Source organism: Panthera onca, chromosome B2 (assembly GCF_046562875.1).
Source record: "Panthera onca isolate mPanOnc1 chromosome B2, mPanOnc1 haplotype 2, whole genome shotgun sequence".
Lineage (NCBI taxonomy): Eukaryota > Metazoa > Chordata > Mammalia > Carnivora > Felidae > Panthera > Panthera onca.
The window spans coordinates 117509787-117529567 of NC_138343.1; the positions used below are offsets into that span (position 1 = coordinate 117509787).

Genomic DNA, 19781 nt, shown 5'->3' on the forward strand with positions numbered 1-19781 from the left:
TATTCCCAAAGTCTTTTTTCACACACAACTAAATACGACTTAACTATGTACAGAAATGACTGCAAACCACATAAACATTCCACTATTGCAATTAGATGTGTCCCTGACTCATCTTCCCCTAGACCTCTCCCAAATATGTCCATGGCTGCTCCAACACTACCCAACACAAGCAACATGACAGAAAGGGAGTTGAGGTGGAAAGACACAGTCTTAATCAATTGCAGTTAATATATTTCTTTTGTAAACTTTACAAACACTATGCCTGGGGCACCTGGGTGGCTCAGTCAGTTGAACCTCCAACTCTTGATTTTGGCTCAGGTCATGACCTCACGGTTTGTGGGTTCAAACCCCGGGTGGGACTCTGCATTGATGGCCCAGAGCCTGGCTGAGATTCTCTCTCTCTCCCTCTCTCTCTGCCCCGCCCCTGCTCATTCCTGCATGCTCGCTCTCTCATTTTCTTCCAAAAATAAATACACTAAAAAAAATTCAAACACTATGCCCATGTATGTATATTTTCAGTATCCTTCCCTGGGTCTGGAAGCGCCTATGCAAATGAGGGGTACTGGCATTTAAACTTTACTAACTTAAATCAGCATAAATCAGTCTCTGTTCTGATCTCTTATTTCAAAAACATATTGATTGATCAAAGCATAATGGGTGAAGGCAGTGGGGGTGGGAGGACTCAATCAGCAGGACTTCCACCTCTGATATTCTAAATTTTTCCAGGAACAAAAACTTTTTGGTGTGTCAAAATACCCTCGTGTCCTTGGCACCTGGGAGGGCACATACTCACTTTTATCCCAGAGAGCCACCTGCCCCTGTCACAGCTTATTGTTTATGCCCAGAAACATCTAATTTTTATGGCCACCCTAGCTAGGATTGGATTACAAAGAATCTGTGTTCAGGTGGGCATGTTCTAATGATCGTTTTCCAGTGAGCAAAATAAGCTTGCAAAGTGGAATGAGCTGCCAGTTGGAAAATTTCATGAATGAGACAAGGTTGATGCTTCTTGAATTGTTCGGGCCAGTTCATGCTAGTACAATTTACAAAAACAAAAGCAAACAAAAACAAAAATAAAACCAAAAAACACCCACCATCATAATTTCTCAGAATAATTTGTTCCTTATCCACTGTTCTCTACCTAAGAGTCTCAAACATGTATGTTGATACTTAGGGATAAACTTCATGTTCAGAGCAGTAGGATAAATCTCCCTACCCAGTAGCCCATACTCAAAAGCATGGTCTGGAGACCTTAATCCCCTGGGAATCTCCTGGCAAAAGGACTTGATGGTCTAAGTTTGGAAGAGACTCATGCAGTATTCCTCTCGGAATACCAAATTAAAACCTCTACAAAATCTTGCAATAAAGAAACCTACTTACCCCAGTATTCGCTATATTTAACCATTTTCCAAGCAATGTTTAATAAATTGTGGTAGAATTTTAGAGATTCGACTATGGGCACATCTTCTTGGCCTATTGTCATTGTTGTCAAGTTTCTAGATCAATATTTCTCAAAAGTGTGTTTTCTATCGCTTGGCCTCTTTCTCAGTGTGCTCTAGCCACAATAGGCCTCCTTACATACCTTCAATCACCCCAGAAACATTTCCATTTCAGAAATTTCGTACCTCCTATCCCCTCCGCTTAGAACTCTATTCCTCCAACTGTGCACGTGATTCCTTCTTTCACTTCATTCAGCACAAAAGTCAAGCTTTTCAGAGAAACTTCTGAATTGTGTCCCCTCCCAAAATTCATGTTGAAGCCCTAATCCCCAATGTGACTAGGGCCTTTAGGGAGGTACTTAAGGTATCATTGGTCATAAGGGTGGGACTCTAATCCAATACAACTTGTACACTTTTAAGAAGAGGAGGAGACACCAGGAGCATCTGTGCACAGAGAAGAGGCCAAGTGAGGACACAGCAAGAAGGCAGTCATCTCTACAAGCCAAGGAGAAGGGTCTCAGCAGAAACCAACTCTACCCACATCTTTATCTTGGACTTCCAGCCTCCAGAACTCTGAGAAATACATGTCTGTTGTTTAAGCCACCCAGTCTGGGGTATTTTGTTATGGCAGCCTTAGCAGGTCAATACAACTTCCCTGTCCACCCCGCTTAAAATGAGCACTTCCTATTATTTTCCCGTCCTGCTTTAGTCTTTGCAGAGCACTTATCACTACTTAACATTGCATATGTGTATCTATCTCTAGGAGGTTGAGAAGCAGAAGAATAGAGTACTGTGGATAAATGTTTGGGCTCTGGGTTCAAATCCTAGCTCTGCCATTTTCTAGTGGTGTAATCCTTGATGAGTTATAAAAACTCCAGGAGCTTTTCTGTCTGTAGAATGGTGAAATGAAAAGTGGTACTTATTTCATAGGCATTGATGTAAGATCATAATGAGATGTAACACATGAAATGCTTAGACTATTACCCAGAATAATATATGCATTTGATAAATGTTACCTACTATTGCTTATCGACAACTTACTCCACTGGAATGTAAGTTCTATATAGACAGGGACTTTACCTTATCCACAGATATGTACATAGTCCCCAAATCAGTGCCTGCAGGGCACGTGTTAACGCCTCAATAAATATTTGTTACCTGCAAGTATGAATAAATAAGAGCTGGTGGACCTTTTCTCAAAGTTTACAAAGAATTTAAATTCTTTATGTCTCTTCTGTGATCATCTTTTTTTATGGAATGAGCACCCTATAATGCATTACTGTTACATGGTTTCAGAGCACTGGTTTTCGTGTTGACTTTAGTATTTGTGCCATGTAATAGGACTTAGTTATGGGCCAAGCTAGGAGGGGCAGTTAATATGGGGCAGAAGCATATAGGCTTTTTCCTACTCAAAAGAGCTGTCAGTTCTACATTTACATTGTGGGCGAGGCTTCACTTTAGCAAAATGTCATGCACATGATGAAATCAAAGAACTTTATTTGATAGTCACTAGTTGTGTTTGTACTTAAGTTTTGGCATTGGTTTCGTAGCTGTACATAATTTGGTATCCCAGCTATCAGTCAATGGCACTTTGGCATCTTCCACTGATGGACTTCAGAACTTTCATTGTCCTATGGCATGTCATTGGAATGAGTCATTCTTTATGGCTCAGTAAGACTAATATAGAATCCAAATCAGAGGCCTGGCGGGTTTGGTATTATCTATCATAGGTCACAATTACCTAAGGTAAGCTTTTGCCGATGTCATTAGAATGAGTCATTCTTTATGGCTCAGGAAGACTAATGCAGAATCCAAATCAGAAACATGGTGGGTTTGGTATTACCTTCAATAAGTCACATTTATCTAAGGAAGACTTTTGCCCAGCTGTCACCAAGAATATAATAGGTGGTAAATGAGTAGTTCCCTAGTAATTTTATTCCCAAATCTCAACATCTGCAATCACTTGTTTCTTAAATAACCATGTAAATCAGCAATGGGAACATTCACTATTATGGAAATCAACAGGAGAGTGTAATCCCCAATGTATTATGTCCCTCAGTTTTCACAGATGTATATTTTCCAATGGTATTAATGATTTTTCCTACAACATGGTAAGGAGCCAGGTAAAGAATTTGCTGTCGTTTGGGTCGGAAATTGCACGCTGCCCGTGGAATCCCACCCTGAATTCTGGTAAATCAAGTTGATTACCAGTGTTTCCAACATCCCCAGCCTTTATAACTAAAAGTTCCCAGTTCTAAAGGATGTTTTAATTAATTCTAATATTTAGTCTTCCAGAAGTTCCCAGTGGTGTGACATTTTTCATAATTGAAGAAAACCTTTAATACTAGCAATAATCACAAATCAAAACCTAAAAAGCAATACTCTGCAACAGCATAAAAAATATGAAATACTTACACATAAATCTGACTGAAAATGTTTAAGACTCACACACTGAAAACTACAAAAACATTGTTGTGAAAAGTTAAAGAAGACCCCAATAGAGTGGAAACACATGTCATGTTCATGGGTCAGAAGACTCAATATTGTTAAAATATCAATTCTCTCTTCATATCGATTCTCTCCTCATTTACACATGCAATGCAATCTCCGTCAAAACCCCAGCAGGGCTTTTTATCGAAATTGGCAAGGTGATCCTAAAATTCGTATGGAAATGAAAATGACCTGTATTACTCAAACCAACTTTGAAGAAGAACAAAGTTGGAGGGCTAAGAGTTCCTGATTTCAAGACTTATTTTAAAGCTACAGTAATTGGGATGCCTGGGTGGCTCCGTTGGTTAAGTGCCCGACTTCGGCTCAGGTCATGATCTCCCGGTTCGTGAGTTTGAGCCCCGCGTCAGGCTCTGTGCTGATGCCTCGGAGCCTGGAGCCTGCTCCAGATTCTGCGTCTCCCTCTCTCTCTGCCCCTCCCCTGCTCATGCTCTGTCTCTGTCTCTAAAAAACAAATAAATGTTAAAAAAAAAATTAAAACCTCTATGTTTTCCAAGACATTGGTAACTGAACGAAAAGACAAAGCTAGAACAGGGGGGAAAAAATCCTTCCAAATCATATGTGTGATAATTGACTTGTATCTAGAATATATGAAGAAGTCTCAACACTCAATAAGAAAACAAATAATCCAATTTTTTTTAACATGCAAAAGTGTTGAACAGACACTTCAAATAAGATACATAGAATGGCAAATAGGCACATGAAAAGATGTTCAACATCTTTAGGGAAATGTATATTAAAACTGCAGTGAGATACCACTACATATCATCAGAATGGCCAAAATTTAAAACAAACAAACAAACAAACAAACAAACAAAAACAAACTAACCATACCAAGTGTCAGTGAGTATGTGAAGAAACTAAAATTCTTTTTTTTTAAATTTTTTTAATGTTTATTTATTTTTGAGAGAGAGAGACAAAGAGACAGAGAGACAGAGCATAAGCGGGGGAAGGGCATAAAAAGAGGGAGATACAGAATCCGAAACAGGCTCCAGGCTCTGAGTTGTCAGCACAGAGCCAACTCAAGCCTTGAGCCCACCTACCGCAAGATCATGACCTCAGCTGAAGACTGATGCTCAACTGACTGAGCCACCCAGGTGCCCCAAAACTAAAATTCTTATTACACTTCTGGTGGAGATATAAATGGTATAACTTACTTTGGAAAACAGCTTGGAAATGTCTTAAGAAGTTAAACATACACTTACCATATGATCCAGCCATTCGGTTCCTAGGTGTCTACCCAAGAGAAATGAGAGCACATGTCCACATAAAGAATTATTGGGGGAGGGGTGCTTGGGTGGCTTCGTCAGTTAAGCATCTGACTTAGCTCAGGTCACGATCTCACAGTTCGTGGGTTAGAGCCCTGCATCCAGCTCTGTGCTGACAGCTTAGAGCCTGGAGCCTGCTTCAGATTCTATGTCTCCTGCTCTCTGCCGTTCCCCTGCTCGTGCTCTGTCTCTCTCTCTCTGCCTCTCTCAAAAATAAATAAACATTAAAAAAAAATAATTGTGCAGGAATGTTGATAGCAGCTTTATTTGTAGTAGTCTACGATGGAAAACAATCCAAATGGCCACCAAAAGGTAAATGGGTAAAAGGTGGATCTCTACACAATGCAATGGTGTTCAGCAACACAAAGCAATATTGATACACACAACAATATGGATCAATTCCAAAATAATTACACCAAGTGAAAGAAGCTAGAAAAAAAGAAGACATACTGTGCAATGCCATGTGTATAAAATTCTAAAAATGCAGACTAACCTAGAGGAACAGATAATAGATCAGTGGTTGACTAAGAATTGGGGGAGCAGGAGGGGTGGGAGCAGAGATAGGAAAGGAACACAAGAAAACTTTTGGGGTGAATGGGTTCATCATTTGATCATGACAATGAGCTCGCAGACATAGACACACACAGGTCAAAACCTATCGAGCTGTGCAGTTTATTGTGTGAATTATATCCCAAAAGAGGCTTTTTAAGAAAAAAGTAAAGCTTTACGTCCACTTCACAGATTGCACTCTCTTAGACATTTCCATGTGGATCAGAATTAGCTCAGAGTCAGTAACTGACACCACTGCTCACCCTCTCCTTCTTGGAAGTTTCGTTTGCTACCATTTCCTAACACTGCATCCTGTGGGCTCCTCTCCCACCCCACAGAGCCTTTTGGTTTTCTTCCCTGGTTCTCACCCTGCCTCCCATGTCTTAAGTCAGAGAGTTCTTTTTTTTTTTTTAACATAAGAAACAGAGAGACAGCATGTGAGCGGGGTAGGAGCAGAGAGAGAGGGAGGCACAGAATCTGAAGCAGGCTCCAGGCTCAAACGGTCAGCACAGAGCCCGACGCAGGGCTAGAGCCCATGAACTGTGAGATCATGACCTGAGCTGAAGTCAGATGCTTAACCCACAGAGCCACCTGGGGGCCCCTAAGTGAGGGCATTCTTTAGGGGCTGCAACTGGTGTCTCTTTTATCCTCATGTGCACTCCTTCCTGAGCGCTCTCTCCATCCACTCACCCGCAGCCACCATCTACACTACAGAGGACTTGTCCTCTCTCTTGATCTCCAGATTTCCACAAGTTTCCCCTTGAATATCTCTGCATTACCACCAATTTAATGAGCGCCAAACTATAAATGTTCCCCCATCCAAATGTGCTGCCCGACCTGTGTTCAGGTCTCACTTTATAGCCCTGCCATCTCCCCAGCCACCCAAGCCTGGCATAGCACAGTGGATGAGAGCAGCGGTTCAGGATCAGAGTCCTGAATCTGTCACTCACTAAATATGTGTCTTGGGAAAGTTATTTAACCTCTCTGTGCCTCATTTCTTCATTTGTCAAATGAGTCTTCCTCATATGGTCACTCCGAGGATTAAATAAGATACACGTAGAGTGGTTATGAGGTGCTTGATACATAGTAAGTGCAAAGTGATTGGTAGCATCATGGGTAACATTTACTCTATCTACTTATTCACCAACGACTGTTCATGGGGTCCTTCCAGCCCCTTGTCTTCCTCTTTCCCTTCCCTTTGCCACCCCCATCTCAGACTCATTATATACTGACACCATGTTGAAACAGCCTACTTGCATCTTTCTCATTGGTCCATTTTTTTCAAGGGCTACCTAAGTGAACCCAGGTCAACTCATGTGTGTCCATGATCAAAGACCTTTCATTGGTCCCCTTTGTCCAAACAGCATAGTCCTTGGAAGCACGTTCAGGAGTCTATGCCTTGATGCCCCCCCCGCTACTTCTCCACCTTCATATCTCTGTTCTGAACCCCATATCATTTGGCTACTCTCATTTCTTCCCTGTCCTCCATAAACCCTGCTGTGCCCCCACCGTCACGTATTTGTTTAAGGAGGTCATTCCACAGCTCTCCATCCCCAGGCTCAGCTCAAATACTATCCTTTTCATGAACTCGGCCCAATTCCCTAACTGGAATTAATCAGTCTCTCTTCAACGCTTCCATTGCGCTTTATATGTCAACCTGGGAGCTTATATTAATATCATTTATATTTTTGCCTGCTACTCTTACTTACCTTCTCTAGGCATTCAGCAAAGGCTTGAATGTTGAATGGAACAAAACGGAAAGAAAGAACATGACAACAGCTGCCTAACATCTCCCTGGTAATGTCACCTGCTCATGGAGCTTCTTGTAGACTGACACTTTACAAATTAGCATCCTGTTCAAGCTGAAAGAGCACCAGAGAGCCATCTCATTGGAAAGCACTCAAGAGAAAAAACAGCAGCACCACTCAAGGGTTTGTGGAGGGGGGAGAAGAGAAGCAAATAAAGTACGACAGATGCTGACTTAATCTTGGCTATTCTAAAGGACTCTTCCTGCAATTAAGATGTCTCTCTTCTGAGAGGAAGCTGTTTATTGTTCACTGCTTAGGAATGCCAGCCAAGCATCCCAGAGATGCTCCCTATTCTTATTATTTTATAAATTAGGGTGCCGAGTTTATAGGAGGATTAAGGCTGTGCGTGGCCATGAAGAACCCCTGGTAAAGGAATTCAAGAGGCACTCACAGCAGCATGTGCTTGATAGACTCTGCCAGCCACTCACCAAGGCAGCTGCCAAATGGGGACGGGGACAGGGCCAGAGCACGAGAAGAGACATGAACCCAAGAAGGTGGCTCGTCAATTTCCCCTCCCAATTTCCCAAATTCTCCAGGGGATTCTTTCATTATGGAAATGATTCTTTCTATTGCCTTTAGTTTAGTAGACCAGTGTCTTTCCAGTGGCAACTCAACTTAGTCAACAAGTCAGTGTCAACATAATTTTTTGCCCTTTCTTTTCCCAGAATCTTTGTAGTTACCACTCAAACCACAACACTATCATTCAGGGGCCACCTTCTACTGCTAATGGTGGGCCACAGAAATGTGTTAAGTGGAAGATAATTAGTAATACAAACTACTAATGCAGGAGGCAAAAGCTGATGCATTGAGGGACGAAGGAAAAGGGGCCATAATAGCATCTATCCCATCACTATCGCTCGGGGTCATTACCTCTTTCTGCATCTGTTTCCACTCGGAGAAGGCAGGCGCCATGATTTACTATTCTTTGTACTTTCAGCGTCTAGCCAAGAGGTTGGGTTCCAGTGGAATTAAATATTTATTGAATAAATAAATACACCAAATGCACCTCCCAGAAAGTATTCAGAGCAGGACTACTAGGAAGAGTTTTTACCCATGGAAAGAATAGCGTTCCCCCTTCCTTGATATCATCAGTTGTATCAACTCCGCGTGAAGGAAAATTCACTTTTTCCAGACACAGGTTCATAGGCACATGGACGTGGCTGCGAAGCAACTTTCAACTCTGAAATTTAGAAAATGCAGGACAACTTCTTTCCATGTCTGGGCACATGTAAGTAGAAGATACGTAACAATGAGATTTGCTTGGAGTCAGGTATTATTCACTCCAGATAAACTGAATACAAAGATATCGAGGCCTCCTGGCGTCATTCCCCACCCCGCCAGATAAACGCTCCTCTCCGGAACGCTTCGGAAGAATCACGTTTCAATTCCTCCACACATCGTAGCTGAGTTACAGAGTAACCCGCTAGCAAGCCTCTCGGCGTCCCCGGGGCTGTTGAAATAGAGCAAAGTCCACAAAACTTCCACTGAGACTTGCTGAGCAAAAGCCGGAGCCCCAGAAGCAAATACAGACTCTGAGCAAAGCTGCTGTCATCCCGAGTGCGGCCCGCTGGCCCCTCGGGGGGCCGGGTGCTTGGCAATGAGCCCCGTGCTGTCAGCGTTCCTGAGGGAGCTCCCCGGCTGGCTCCTGTTCGCTGGGGTCTTCCTGCCTGTGACTTTGCTGCTCCTCCTCCTCATCGCCTACTTCAGGACCAAACTGATGGAGGGTAAGTGGGAAGCCACACAGGGCAGGGGCTCGAAGGCCTTTCCCAGGACTCAGCTGCACAGGCCAGCGCGCGGTCCGTGTTTCCGGGGGGCCTCGGGAGACACCCGGCTGTGACTTACAGGCACTTCTCACCAAGTGCTCTGTCACCACCCGTTCACTGGTGGACGGGCAGTCTGACCCTTTCCGCAACGTGGACGGTCCGCCGTGGGGACCCCTAACTATAGCCTCTCACGGAGAGCCCAACTATGAATCAGCAATTCCTACATGTGACTCTCTCTCTCTCTCTCTCTCAAGGAAAATATATTCCACAAACGTTAAAATGCATATCATGGACTGCCTTCTCTACGTGACACATAGGTGCATATGCCATGAGTGTGCACACACACAGGTTTCTTGCTCACCCACTGAGCTTCTATTAAGCAAATGTGCGGGGCACCTGGGTGGTTCATCCAGTTGAGCATCTGATGCTTGATTTGGGGTCAGGTCATGATCCCAGTGTTGTGGGATGTCCGCGCTGGGCTCCCTGAGCTGGGCACGGAGCCTACTTGGGAGTCTCTCTCCCTCTCCCTCTGTCCCTCTCCTCAGGTCGCACTCCCTAAAATAAAAATAATAATAATAATTATTATTATTATTGTGCTGTCACAGTGTTTGGCAAATGTCAAGCCCTAATAGATAGCTGATGGCTTGGTGTATGCTTTTCATGAAACTATAGTCTCTTTTTTTAATGTTTATTTATTTACTTTTTGAGAGAGAGAAGAGAGAGAGAGAGCTTGAGGCAGAGACAGAGACAGAGAATCCCAAGCAGGCTTTGCACCGTCAGCACAGAGTCTGACGCAGGGCTTGAACCCACAGACAGTGAGATCATGACCCAAGCCAAAATCAAGAGTCGGACCCTTATGCGACTGAGCCACCCAGGCACCCCCATGAGACTATATATAGTCTCAAGGAGAAACAAAACAAAACTCAGGAAGCTCAAAGTGATTTGGACATAGACAATTGGGTCCTAGTTTGAGACTGGTTATTCTGCTATAATTAAATTAATGAAACTGAACTTTGACTTCATAGACTGTTATGAAGTCTATGGACTTCATAGAAACGCTAGATTAATATCACAAAGGTTAATAGTTATTTTAGCAATAGCAACAAAAACCAGTAATATTTAAAATGTTGGATGGTGTCAGGGGCATCTGGGTGGCTCAGTCGGTTGAGCGTCCGACTTCAGCTCAGGTCATCATCTCATGTTTCATGGGTTCAAATCCCACGTCAGGCTCTATGCTGACAGTTCAGAGGCTGGAGCCTGCTTCGGATTCTGTGTTTTCCCCTCTCTCTGCTCCTCCCTCTCTCTCTCTTTCTCTCTCTCACACAAAAAATAAAATAAAATAAATAAAAAATAAAAAATTTTTAAATAAAATAAAATGTGAGATGCTGTCATATTAAAGCACTATTTAAAACAAATTTGAAAATTGTTCCTTCTCCACCGAAATTGGCCATGTCCCAGCAATGCCTTCATGGATTCCATTCTGAAAACAGATGTTCAGAATCTTGACTGAAGAATGCCATCACCTAGGCCTAAAGTCAAGTAGAAGTACAATTGGGGATATTTCTAAGGTGAGATTTAGAACCAAGAAATCCTAGAGGGCAGGGAGCTCATTAGAAAATCGCAAGTTTCCGATCCTAACATACTCAAACGTAGCTTCGCCTTTCATTTCTTGGTCTCATTTTTATGACCAGCTCTCTTGTTGAATGACCCAGCTGTATGCTGTCTTGCCCTCCAGCATTCGTGTGGAGATCCTCATGAATCCTCTTCTTTATTAAGTTAGTTTATCCTCCACTGCCTCAAGACCAGTCTACTGGATGTTCTGCCACTTAGCCATTCATTAACAATGGACCTTGGAAAAGAGCCTCTGAAAAAGGAAGAGAAAATTAGAACCCCCCAGGATCCTAACTACAGGAGTTTTAGTCTTCCAAACTGGTCTAATGTGCAGCCACTGCAAACACGTGCATTTTGAAAGTCTTTTAAAGGTGTTGCAATGGCCGCCTGTCACGCACATGCATGCCACAGGCTCCCGGTGACACTGAGCACCCTACGGAGAAGTAACAGGATGCTGACGTCACAGCCGGAGACTTGAATCGTTTATGTCATTCTCAAGTTTCATCTCTGCCTGCCTTTTCAGGTAGATAAAATGTTTAGTATCTCAAAAGCGTATCAAGCATTAAATGACGCAAACAACACACCCAAATAGGCTCATGGATTCTCAAGTCTCTTTCTGGCCTCTACTTATCAGTTATTTTAGGTCAGATCGTTCAGCAGGACACCTGGTGTTTGGGACAGATTCTTCAACAAAGGATGAATCTTGGTTTTATAGCTTTATTTATCCCTGGGTGACATTTGGGGGAAAATATCTATAATCTGCAAAAATTAAAATTAAATGGGTCTACAGTATTTTGCCTAGATATTTAGATAATGTAGAGAATTATGAGGTATAGACATATCAATCTCATTCCTTCAGAAGGCCCTGGAAAAGGCAGCCTGCCCTTGAAAGTGTGGCCTGGCATCACAGGGGGCTGAGGCAGGACAAAATGTTGGCAATGTCCTACACGCATGCCCGGCCCCAAGGACATGCTCAACGTGTGGGCTACGATCATTGCACAGTGACACCCTTCCTTCTTTGACACCTCCCTGTCCATGTGAGTTATCTAGAGATCAAAGCCTCTGATTTTTGCAACATGGCATTTAAACCAAAGGAAAGCAAGAAGGTTAGCCCTACACAATGAAGGCCAGCGCCCCCTGGGTAGAGGTCTTTCACCAACTTTGATGCGCACTCCAAACTTGCCCCATACTTCTGGGTAGGAAGAGTTCTCATTCATTCATTCAGCACATATTTGAGAATCTGTCATATACCAGGGATTGTCCTAGCTACTGACACAGATTTTTACTCTGAGATTTTAGAACTAAGAGAACAATCCCAGGTCTAGAAAACCACAAAAATCATCCCATAAAATTGGTAGAAGTTGAAGGAGAGACATTACAAATCTCTATTTTTCTGGCTCTGGCCTCATTAGATGTCTGGCCAATGGCCTTAAGAATGACCTGCCCTTCTCCCTAAATCTTACCCCAAAGTTAGAGCAGAGCCTTCCCACCAGAAGCAGAACCCTCTGAACAGCTCAGGGGCACCCACAGCGATGTAATGAGTCTCATTTTCAGTGGTTCTTCTCCATTGTCCCCTTTTGTTGGCTCTCACTGAAGTGTGCCTTGGAGCTTCCAGGCTACTGGTGAGGAGCCCAGGAAGGGTGAGTGAAGATATGGAAGGAGCCAGCAAAACTTTCTGCATCAATCACTTAATGCAGTAGGGGTCCCATTTGAGGCTTATTGTTGGAAAGAATACTAAGGACTGTTAGCACTCTGACACCGGTGGCCTTCCAAGGAACCATCTGCAGGACACCAAGGGAGGATTGCCCGGCTGATGGGGCCAAAGAAGGCTCCCTGTTGTCAGTTTTCATTCAGTTGAGACTGGGTCCCAAGTGCAGTGGGGTGAGGAGAGCGGGGGCCTTGGGCACCATCCCTTATAGGTACCTGGCCAGGGGTACCTATCCAGGGGTACTTGGCCAGGAGGGCAGCTGAGGGGCAGCCTGCACCACATCACTGTCTAGAGAATTTTCTATTCAAACCATGACTTGCTTATCTTTCCCTCTTCTCCCAAACGGGAACTGTGCATCCTTTTTTGGAATAATTCCTGATTATGTTGTCCAGTGTAAGCATATTTTCATTTTCATGCAGATCTGTTCCCCTGATCTTCCAAAATTTCCTTAAAAAAAAAAAAAACTTCAAGAACATGTAGCCTTTTAAAAATGGAGCTGTTTTCCTAAGTGTAAGTAGTAATATCTCTTCTATAGTTTGAGGGCAATTGAGCTCACTTGGCCCCAAATAAAATATCACCAGTTTATATCTCTATTTAGTAGTTCCCACTTAAAAACTGTAACCAGGTGGTCAAATGTCATGTCATTAATCTTCCATCCGGGGTTATGGCAAGTGTAATCATTCCTATTTTGTTCCTGTAAAGAAAGAGACATTGACAGATTAACTAGTGTGTTCACAGAACCCCAGAGTCCTGCATTCCGAAACAGAAAATCAGCTTGCCTGCCCCATACATCCTAGTCCATCAGACAAGAGAGACATTTTAAGATGTGATAGAAAGCTTGTGCAGGTACTGTAATCACTCAACGTTAATCCCTACACTTGAAGCCTTAGGAAGTAATGGCGCATGTAAATTTAATTAGTATGTAGAGCACATCAATTTTCTCACAAAGGAAGAAAGAAAATTCTCTAGCATCCTGCACTCTTCAATCTCTGTCAGGTGCCTTGAGGAGCAGCTCTTGAGGTGGAGGTCTGAATCTTGAACTTGCCATCTGCCAAACCTTTCATCAGCCATTACTATGAACATTTCATTCCTTCTAGAGTAGAAGTTTTGATTATCTTATCTCCCCAAGTCCCGAGATTCCTAAGCCTCTACTTTCAGTGCTGTTATTTCCCCTCAAAATACCGTCACTCTGATCAAGAACAAAATGCTCTCTAAGTAGCCAACATTGCCAAAAATAATCATTATTTTTTTTAAAAGTGTCTATTGAATGCCTGAAAGTTTTCATATGGAGTTAGATCCAAAATAAGGTCAGGTAAGTGATCACATTCTGGCCTTCAGCAACTTACATTCTGAGACAACTCAAGTATTGAAAATGTGCAGGTGGCTAGACCTCGTTCACTGAACTTCATATATATGTTTTAATAGTCAGCAATCAAAAGGGGAAAAGATAAGTATTTGGAAAAATCAGAATAATTTAAGCGTTAGTAGGGTAAAATTGTTAAGAGCTCGGACTATGGGGTCAAACCAAATGGGGTTCAAATTCCAGATCTGTAACAATGGCCACCCAATCTTCTGAAGCTTCAGTTTTTCATCTGTAAAATAGAATAATAGCAGGAGGGGTAGCTGGGTGGCTCAGTCAATTGAGGGTCTGACTCTTGATTTCGGCTCAGGTCATGATCCCAGAATTGTGGGACTGAGCCCCACATCAGACTCCATGCTGACTGTGGAACCTGCTTAAGATTCTCTCTCTCTCTCTCTCTCTCTCTCTCTCTCTCTGCCCCTCTCGCCCACCCTGGCATGCTCTCTCTCTCTCTCAAAAAATGAAATAAATAAGTAGAATAATAGCAGGAAGGAGCTATAAGATTGGTGTGGGGATTAAGTGAGGTCATACATACAAGTCTCTTAACAATGCCTGTTCTCAAAACTGTTAGTCATTATTACCCCTGCTAGCTTATAAATTCCAAGAAGCAGTGTTCATGTCATTATGATAGCTATTATTAAAATTACCATATAATAATTAAGTAAATAGCCCAAATCACTCACCTAGAAAGTGGTAGAGACAGGAATTGAACGCTGGCTGGCCAACTCCAGCGCTAGCCTTCTCAGCCAACACACGATTCCTGGAGTGTTGAACACAGATGACATGTTCAATAGATATCTGTTGAATGGATGAAACCTTTTGGACCAGGCAAATAAACTTACTACCAATATGGAGAGCAACTGTGGGAGAATTTTAAACGTGGCAAGAATTTTATAAAAGCTTTGAGAGGATTTGATCTGTTTATATAACAGGAGTGATTCTTCTTTTTTTTAATGTTTATTTTTGAGAGAGAGAGAGAGAGAGAGAGAGAGAGGCAGAGTGCAAGCAGGGGAGGGGCAGAGAGAGAGGGAGACACAGAATCTAAAGCAGGCTTCAGGCTCTGAGCTGTCAGCACAGAACCCCAACTGGGTCTCAAACCCACAAGCTGTGAGATCAGGCCCTGAGCTGAAATCAGATGCTCCCCCAGGAATAATTCTTTATGATGGTGATTCCTTAGTGTAAAGACTTAACGCTGAGGCAGGGAGGTTGCATTTCTTCACCTGTGGCCCAATAGGGAAAACTTCCATTGCCTGCAGAATTTCCGCAATTAACAAAACACCCGCCTGCCAAGCTCATCTATCTAGCATCTCTCTGAACTTTCCTTAACAGACTAATTAAGTACAACAATGACCAGGTTGCAAGCTCTTTTAGAAGCGTAAATTATTGCTCTTGCTCTCTGGGTTGTGCCTTGCACCACACACTACGTACTGGAGAGATAACTCCTTGCGGATTGATGAGCTTCCTCTTGGTCTCTCTATTCTAGTTCTCCACTCCTACAGGTACTCAGGTCACGCATTTTCAGTTCTACAATTTGTATCCGGGCTCCTCATTCAAAGCACTTGTGCACAGTCTTCGATAATTAGAAATAAGAAGGAAGGGGCATCTGACTCTTGATTTGGGCTCAGGTTATGATCTCACAGTTCACGAGATTGAGCCCTGAATCGGGCTCTGCACTCTGCACGCAGGGCCTGATTGGGATTCTCTCTCTCTCTCTCTCTCTCTCTCTCTCTCTCTCTCTCAGTCCTCCCTCCCCCACCTCGAGGTAAATAAATAAACATTAAAAAATAATAATAGTAAAATAAAAAGGAAGAGAGGTGCACGGGTGGCTCAGTCAGTTGAGCATCTGACTCTTGATTTTGGCTCAAGTCATGATCCCAGGGTCATGGGATCGAACCCCGCGTCAGCCTCTACACTGAGTGTGGAGCATACTTGGGATTCACTCTCTCTCTCTCTACCTCTACCCCTCTCCCTCACTTGCACATCCTCTCTAAAATGAAATTAAATTAAAAATAAAATTAAATAAAGTAAAAAGGAAGAAATTACTGACATTCCAGTGAGTTTATTATCTAAACCATGGGCCATCTCAAGCAACATCTTAGAACAAGCAATAATCTAGTGGAGAGGCCGTGTAACCAAGTAGTTGAGAATGTGGGCTCTGGAATCAGACTTCCTGGGATGGAATCCTGAGTCTATTCTTTTCTGGCATCTTAGGCAAGTGGCTTCCTCTTGATGTCTCCCTGCCTCAGTTTGCTCATCTGTAAAGTCAGACTACCAAGGGTGACTACAATATAATGCCATCAAGAGTTAAACACGATAAGACACGCAAAGGGCTTCACACACTGACACGTAACAAGTACTCAGCAAATCGTAGCTATTAAATATTGAGGCTCATGCAGCCTGTCTCTGCCTGGTGTACATGTAATGCCCCTCGACTATGACAACAAGCAGTCACGGAGACCTAGAAGAACCTGGCTCAGGGACAGTGCCTGTGTCCTGGGCTACAGGGCGTACAAAGTGCCCAGCGAGGGCTAAATTGCGTGGGTTGGGTATGGGAGCCAAAGGGAACATTTCCAGGCTCAAGTCTATAAACGTGTACTCTGTCCCATAAGATTACAAGTGCCTGGTCTCTGGCTTTGGATGATCTGATTTATTATAATTCTGAAAATAAAACTTTTAAGAGCAAAAGCAGGCTCAGTTGTGGTGGTCAGGAAAAGAGATATATTTTTTTAATGTACCAGGAAGCTCCCAAGTGATACTTGTTGGGATCTCAAGAGAAATCTCAGAGCTACAGGTCCAATTTGTTATTGCCAGAGAGGTAATAGTTGAAGCTACGGGAGCAGAGAAGAGGACACGGAAGAGACGGTACATGATAAAAACCAAAGGGAGGAAAATAACTGGAGCACGGGAGGGCTTGTGTCAAATGCTACAGAGAAGGAAGCTGGGGATTGAAAAATGCCACTAGATCTAGTAATTAGGATATCAGTGCTGAGTTGTGGGTGTGTGTTTTTAAAATTTTTTCTTATTTTTGAGAGAGAGGGAGAGAGAGCATGAGCAGGGGAGGAGCAGAGAGAGAGGGAAACACAGGATCTGAAGCAGGCTCCAGGCTCTGGGCTGTCAGCACAGAGCCTGATGCGGGGCTCGAACCCATGAACCGTGAGGTCCTGACCTGAGCTGAAGTCAGACGCTTAATGGACTGAGCCACCCAGGTGCCCCTCATGGATGATTTTTCATAGTTCAGTAGAGTAGCTTTAACGGAAGTTATATTTTAAGGGGTTAAGGAGTATGCGGGTGGTAAAAGTTGAAACTGTCAGTTTTCACTAAAGGATGACAAAAGGTAAAGGAGAGAAGACTAATCTGACATATCTAAAGATTATAAATGTGCAAACACATTATTTTGGGGGTGGGAGGAGGAACAGGGATAGAAACTCTTATCTTACTCATTTCCACATCCCCAGCCCCTGGCCTACAGACATGCTGAATAAATGCCTATTGAATGAGGGAGTCGTAAGAAATTTAATCAACACTTAATCTGCTAAATATTAACAATACTTAGCATGTAACAATTATTACAGTGGTAATTTGTCCACCACAACCGGGACCATTTTTGCAAAATAAACATCTACATTTCTTCTGGAAGTGGTTGGGGAGGTAAGGGGAGCTCCTGCAGCAGGCCTTGCTGTGGGGACCCAGCCTTGGGGACCTGGCCTTGGGGACCTGGTAGAAATGCTGGCCAACAACCACTTATGAGTTGTACTTTGTCTCCAAAGTACTAACTGATAGTTTTCCTTCCAGTGAATGAAGAATTGTCCCAGACCACCAGTCATCACCAATACAAACGCAGGGCTGGCTCTTCCCAGTACCAGAGAACGAAACAAAGGTGACTTGGGGACCGGTCAATGGCTAAAACACAGTGAATTTCTACTGGTCAGCGGCTTAGCTAATAAAGTAAGTTAATAAACTCGAACAACAGCAAAAATAGAAAGAATACTAAGAGGCTTGTTCTTAACCACATTGAAAAGTGGCAGCTATTATCCAGGGGGACATCCACGAGACTCAGTCAATAGCAGTTCATCAGAGAGTACAAAGAATATGATTTGCTTGGATGTCGACTGGACATTTTGCAATTTTTTTACCTTTTATAGGACTAGGTCCACTCTGATGGGCACTCTTTTTCATTTTTTAAAATATTTTTGTTTATTTCTGAGACAGAGAGACAACACGAGTGTGGGAGGGGCAGAGAGAAGGAGACACAGAATCTGAAGCAGGTTCCAGGATCTGAACTGTCAGCACGGAGCCCGACACGGGGCCCGAATCCACAAACCGTGAGATCATGACCTGAGCTGAAGTCAGACGCTTAACCAACTGAACCACCCAGGCACCCGTGATGGGCACTAGTTTTAAAATAAAATTCTTTTGTAAAATATTTTACGTAAGTAATCTATGCTCAATGTGGGGCTCGAACTTACAACCCCAAGATCAAGAGTCACTTGCCCTACTGACTGAGCCAGCCAAACACACCTTGAAATAAAATTCTGAAGTATCCTTATTGCATAATCCCATAGAAGCATACATTATTCTGACTTTACAGATGAAGAAATTCTGGTAGACAGCAAATGGATAGCAAAAGACGAGTGCCCGGAGAGCTCTGTGGATTCCCTTTGCGAGAGCACTCCCACTTCCTCCGTTTAGACCATGCGACAAGTCTTAAATGGTGTTCTTTCAGACAGCATTTCCGGCCCTGAGTTTGCTTCTCTCCCTTTCCCAGCTGCCTTCACAAATCACATCATCCTTGTCACAACCCACAAAATCAGCAGAGTCTCTCCATGCTTGGTATGGATCACCCATGAATGTGGATTTCAGCAAAAAATGACTTGGGGATACTGGCAACGTGCTGTTGGGAAACGGGAAGAACAGAACCTTCATGTAGCTCAGATGGAAAACCAAAACATCAAGGAACTATTTCTAAATGCAGAAAGAAGTCAACATTTCACTAGCAGAGTTCTTTTTTCAGGGGGAGCCCCAACGAGCCAATGCAGATAACTAAAAACAAAGTGGTGGTTAAAATAGATTGTGATTACTGTTGTGCTCTCTGCAGTTTTCTGGTTAACATCAACAAAAGATGCTTCCCGTGTCCTAAGTGTGGGTCCGGTTATATTCCAATCATTGCATGTGAATCTAACAGGCTATTAGGGTGACTCACTTTATAAAACGTAATGAGTTTGGCCACCTGGAAGAAATGCACCGGCTTGTGTGGCGACATACAATCTTACAGCAGATTGTGTGAATGACCAAAAGCAACAATACACGACTGGTCTGGTTTTCTTAGCTCCCCACCCCTCCCTGCTCCAAATTCCTCACACGCGTCCAAAGTCATTAGCCTCCATTTGCACTTCTTGTATAATGTGAAACTCAAGTGTTGGAAGACACTCATTTCTGTGTTTTATTGCATTTGATTACAATGGAGCTGTCTGCTGCGGCTTTCAGACTGTGGTAATTTAAAATAACAGTGTTCGTGCCATATGGAAGGAATAATAATATTCTATCCGTTCTGGGAGGGATCTCTTTTTAGCCCCTGATGGAAATCAGATTATGTAAAAATGCTTTCTTGAACAGAAGGCGTGAAGGGATGTAGCGTATTCCCAGCTGCCAGCCAAATCTGTGGTTCGGCCACCGGGGGTGGCTCCATCCTCTTCTGGAAGCAGAGGGAAGGCTGGTTTTTGGTTCTGGTGGATGTCATAGTCCACCACCTCTGCCTTCCTAGGGAAAA

General features: G+C 43.2%; 1 protein-coding gene across 1 annotated transcript in view; it reads left to right on the plus strand.

Moving 5' to 3' along the window:
* SMLR1 (small leucine rich protein 1) overlaps window positions 1-18949 on the plus strand; it is a 112268-nt gene extending 93319 nt beyond the window's left edge. Inside the window, 4 exon segments of the mRNA XM_078447634.2 lie at window positions 7886-8066; window positions 9035-9132; window positions 9135-9296; window positions 17807-18949. Of these exon segments, the coding sequence (XP_078303760.2) occupies window positions 7886-8066; window positions 9035-9132; window positions 9135-9296; window positions 17807-17895 (530 nt within the window). The 3' untranslated portion in view covers window positions 17896-18949.
* Window positions 18950-19781: the final 832 nt, after the last annotated feature.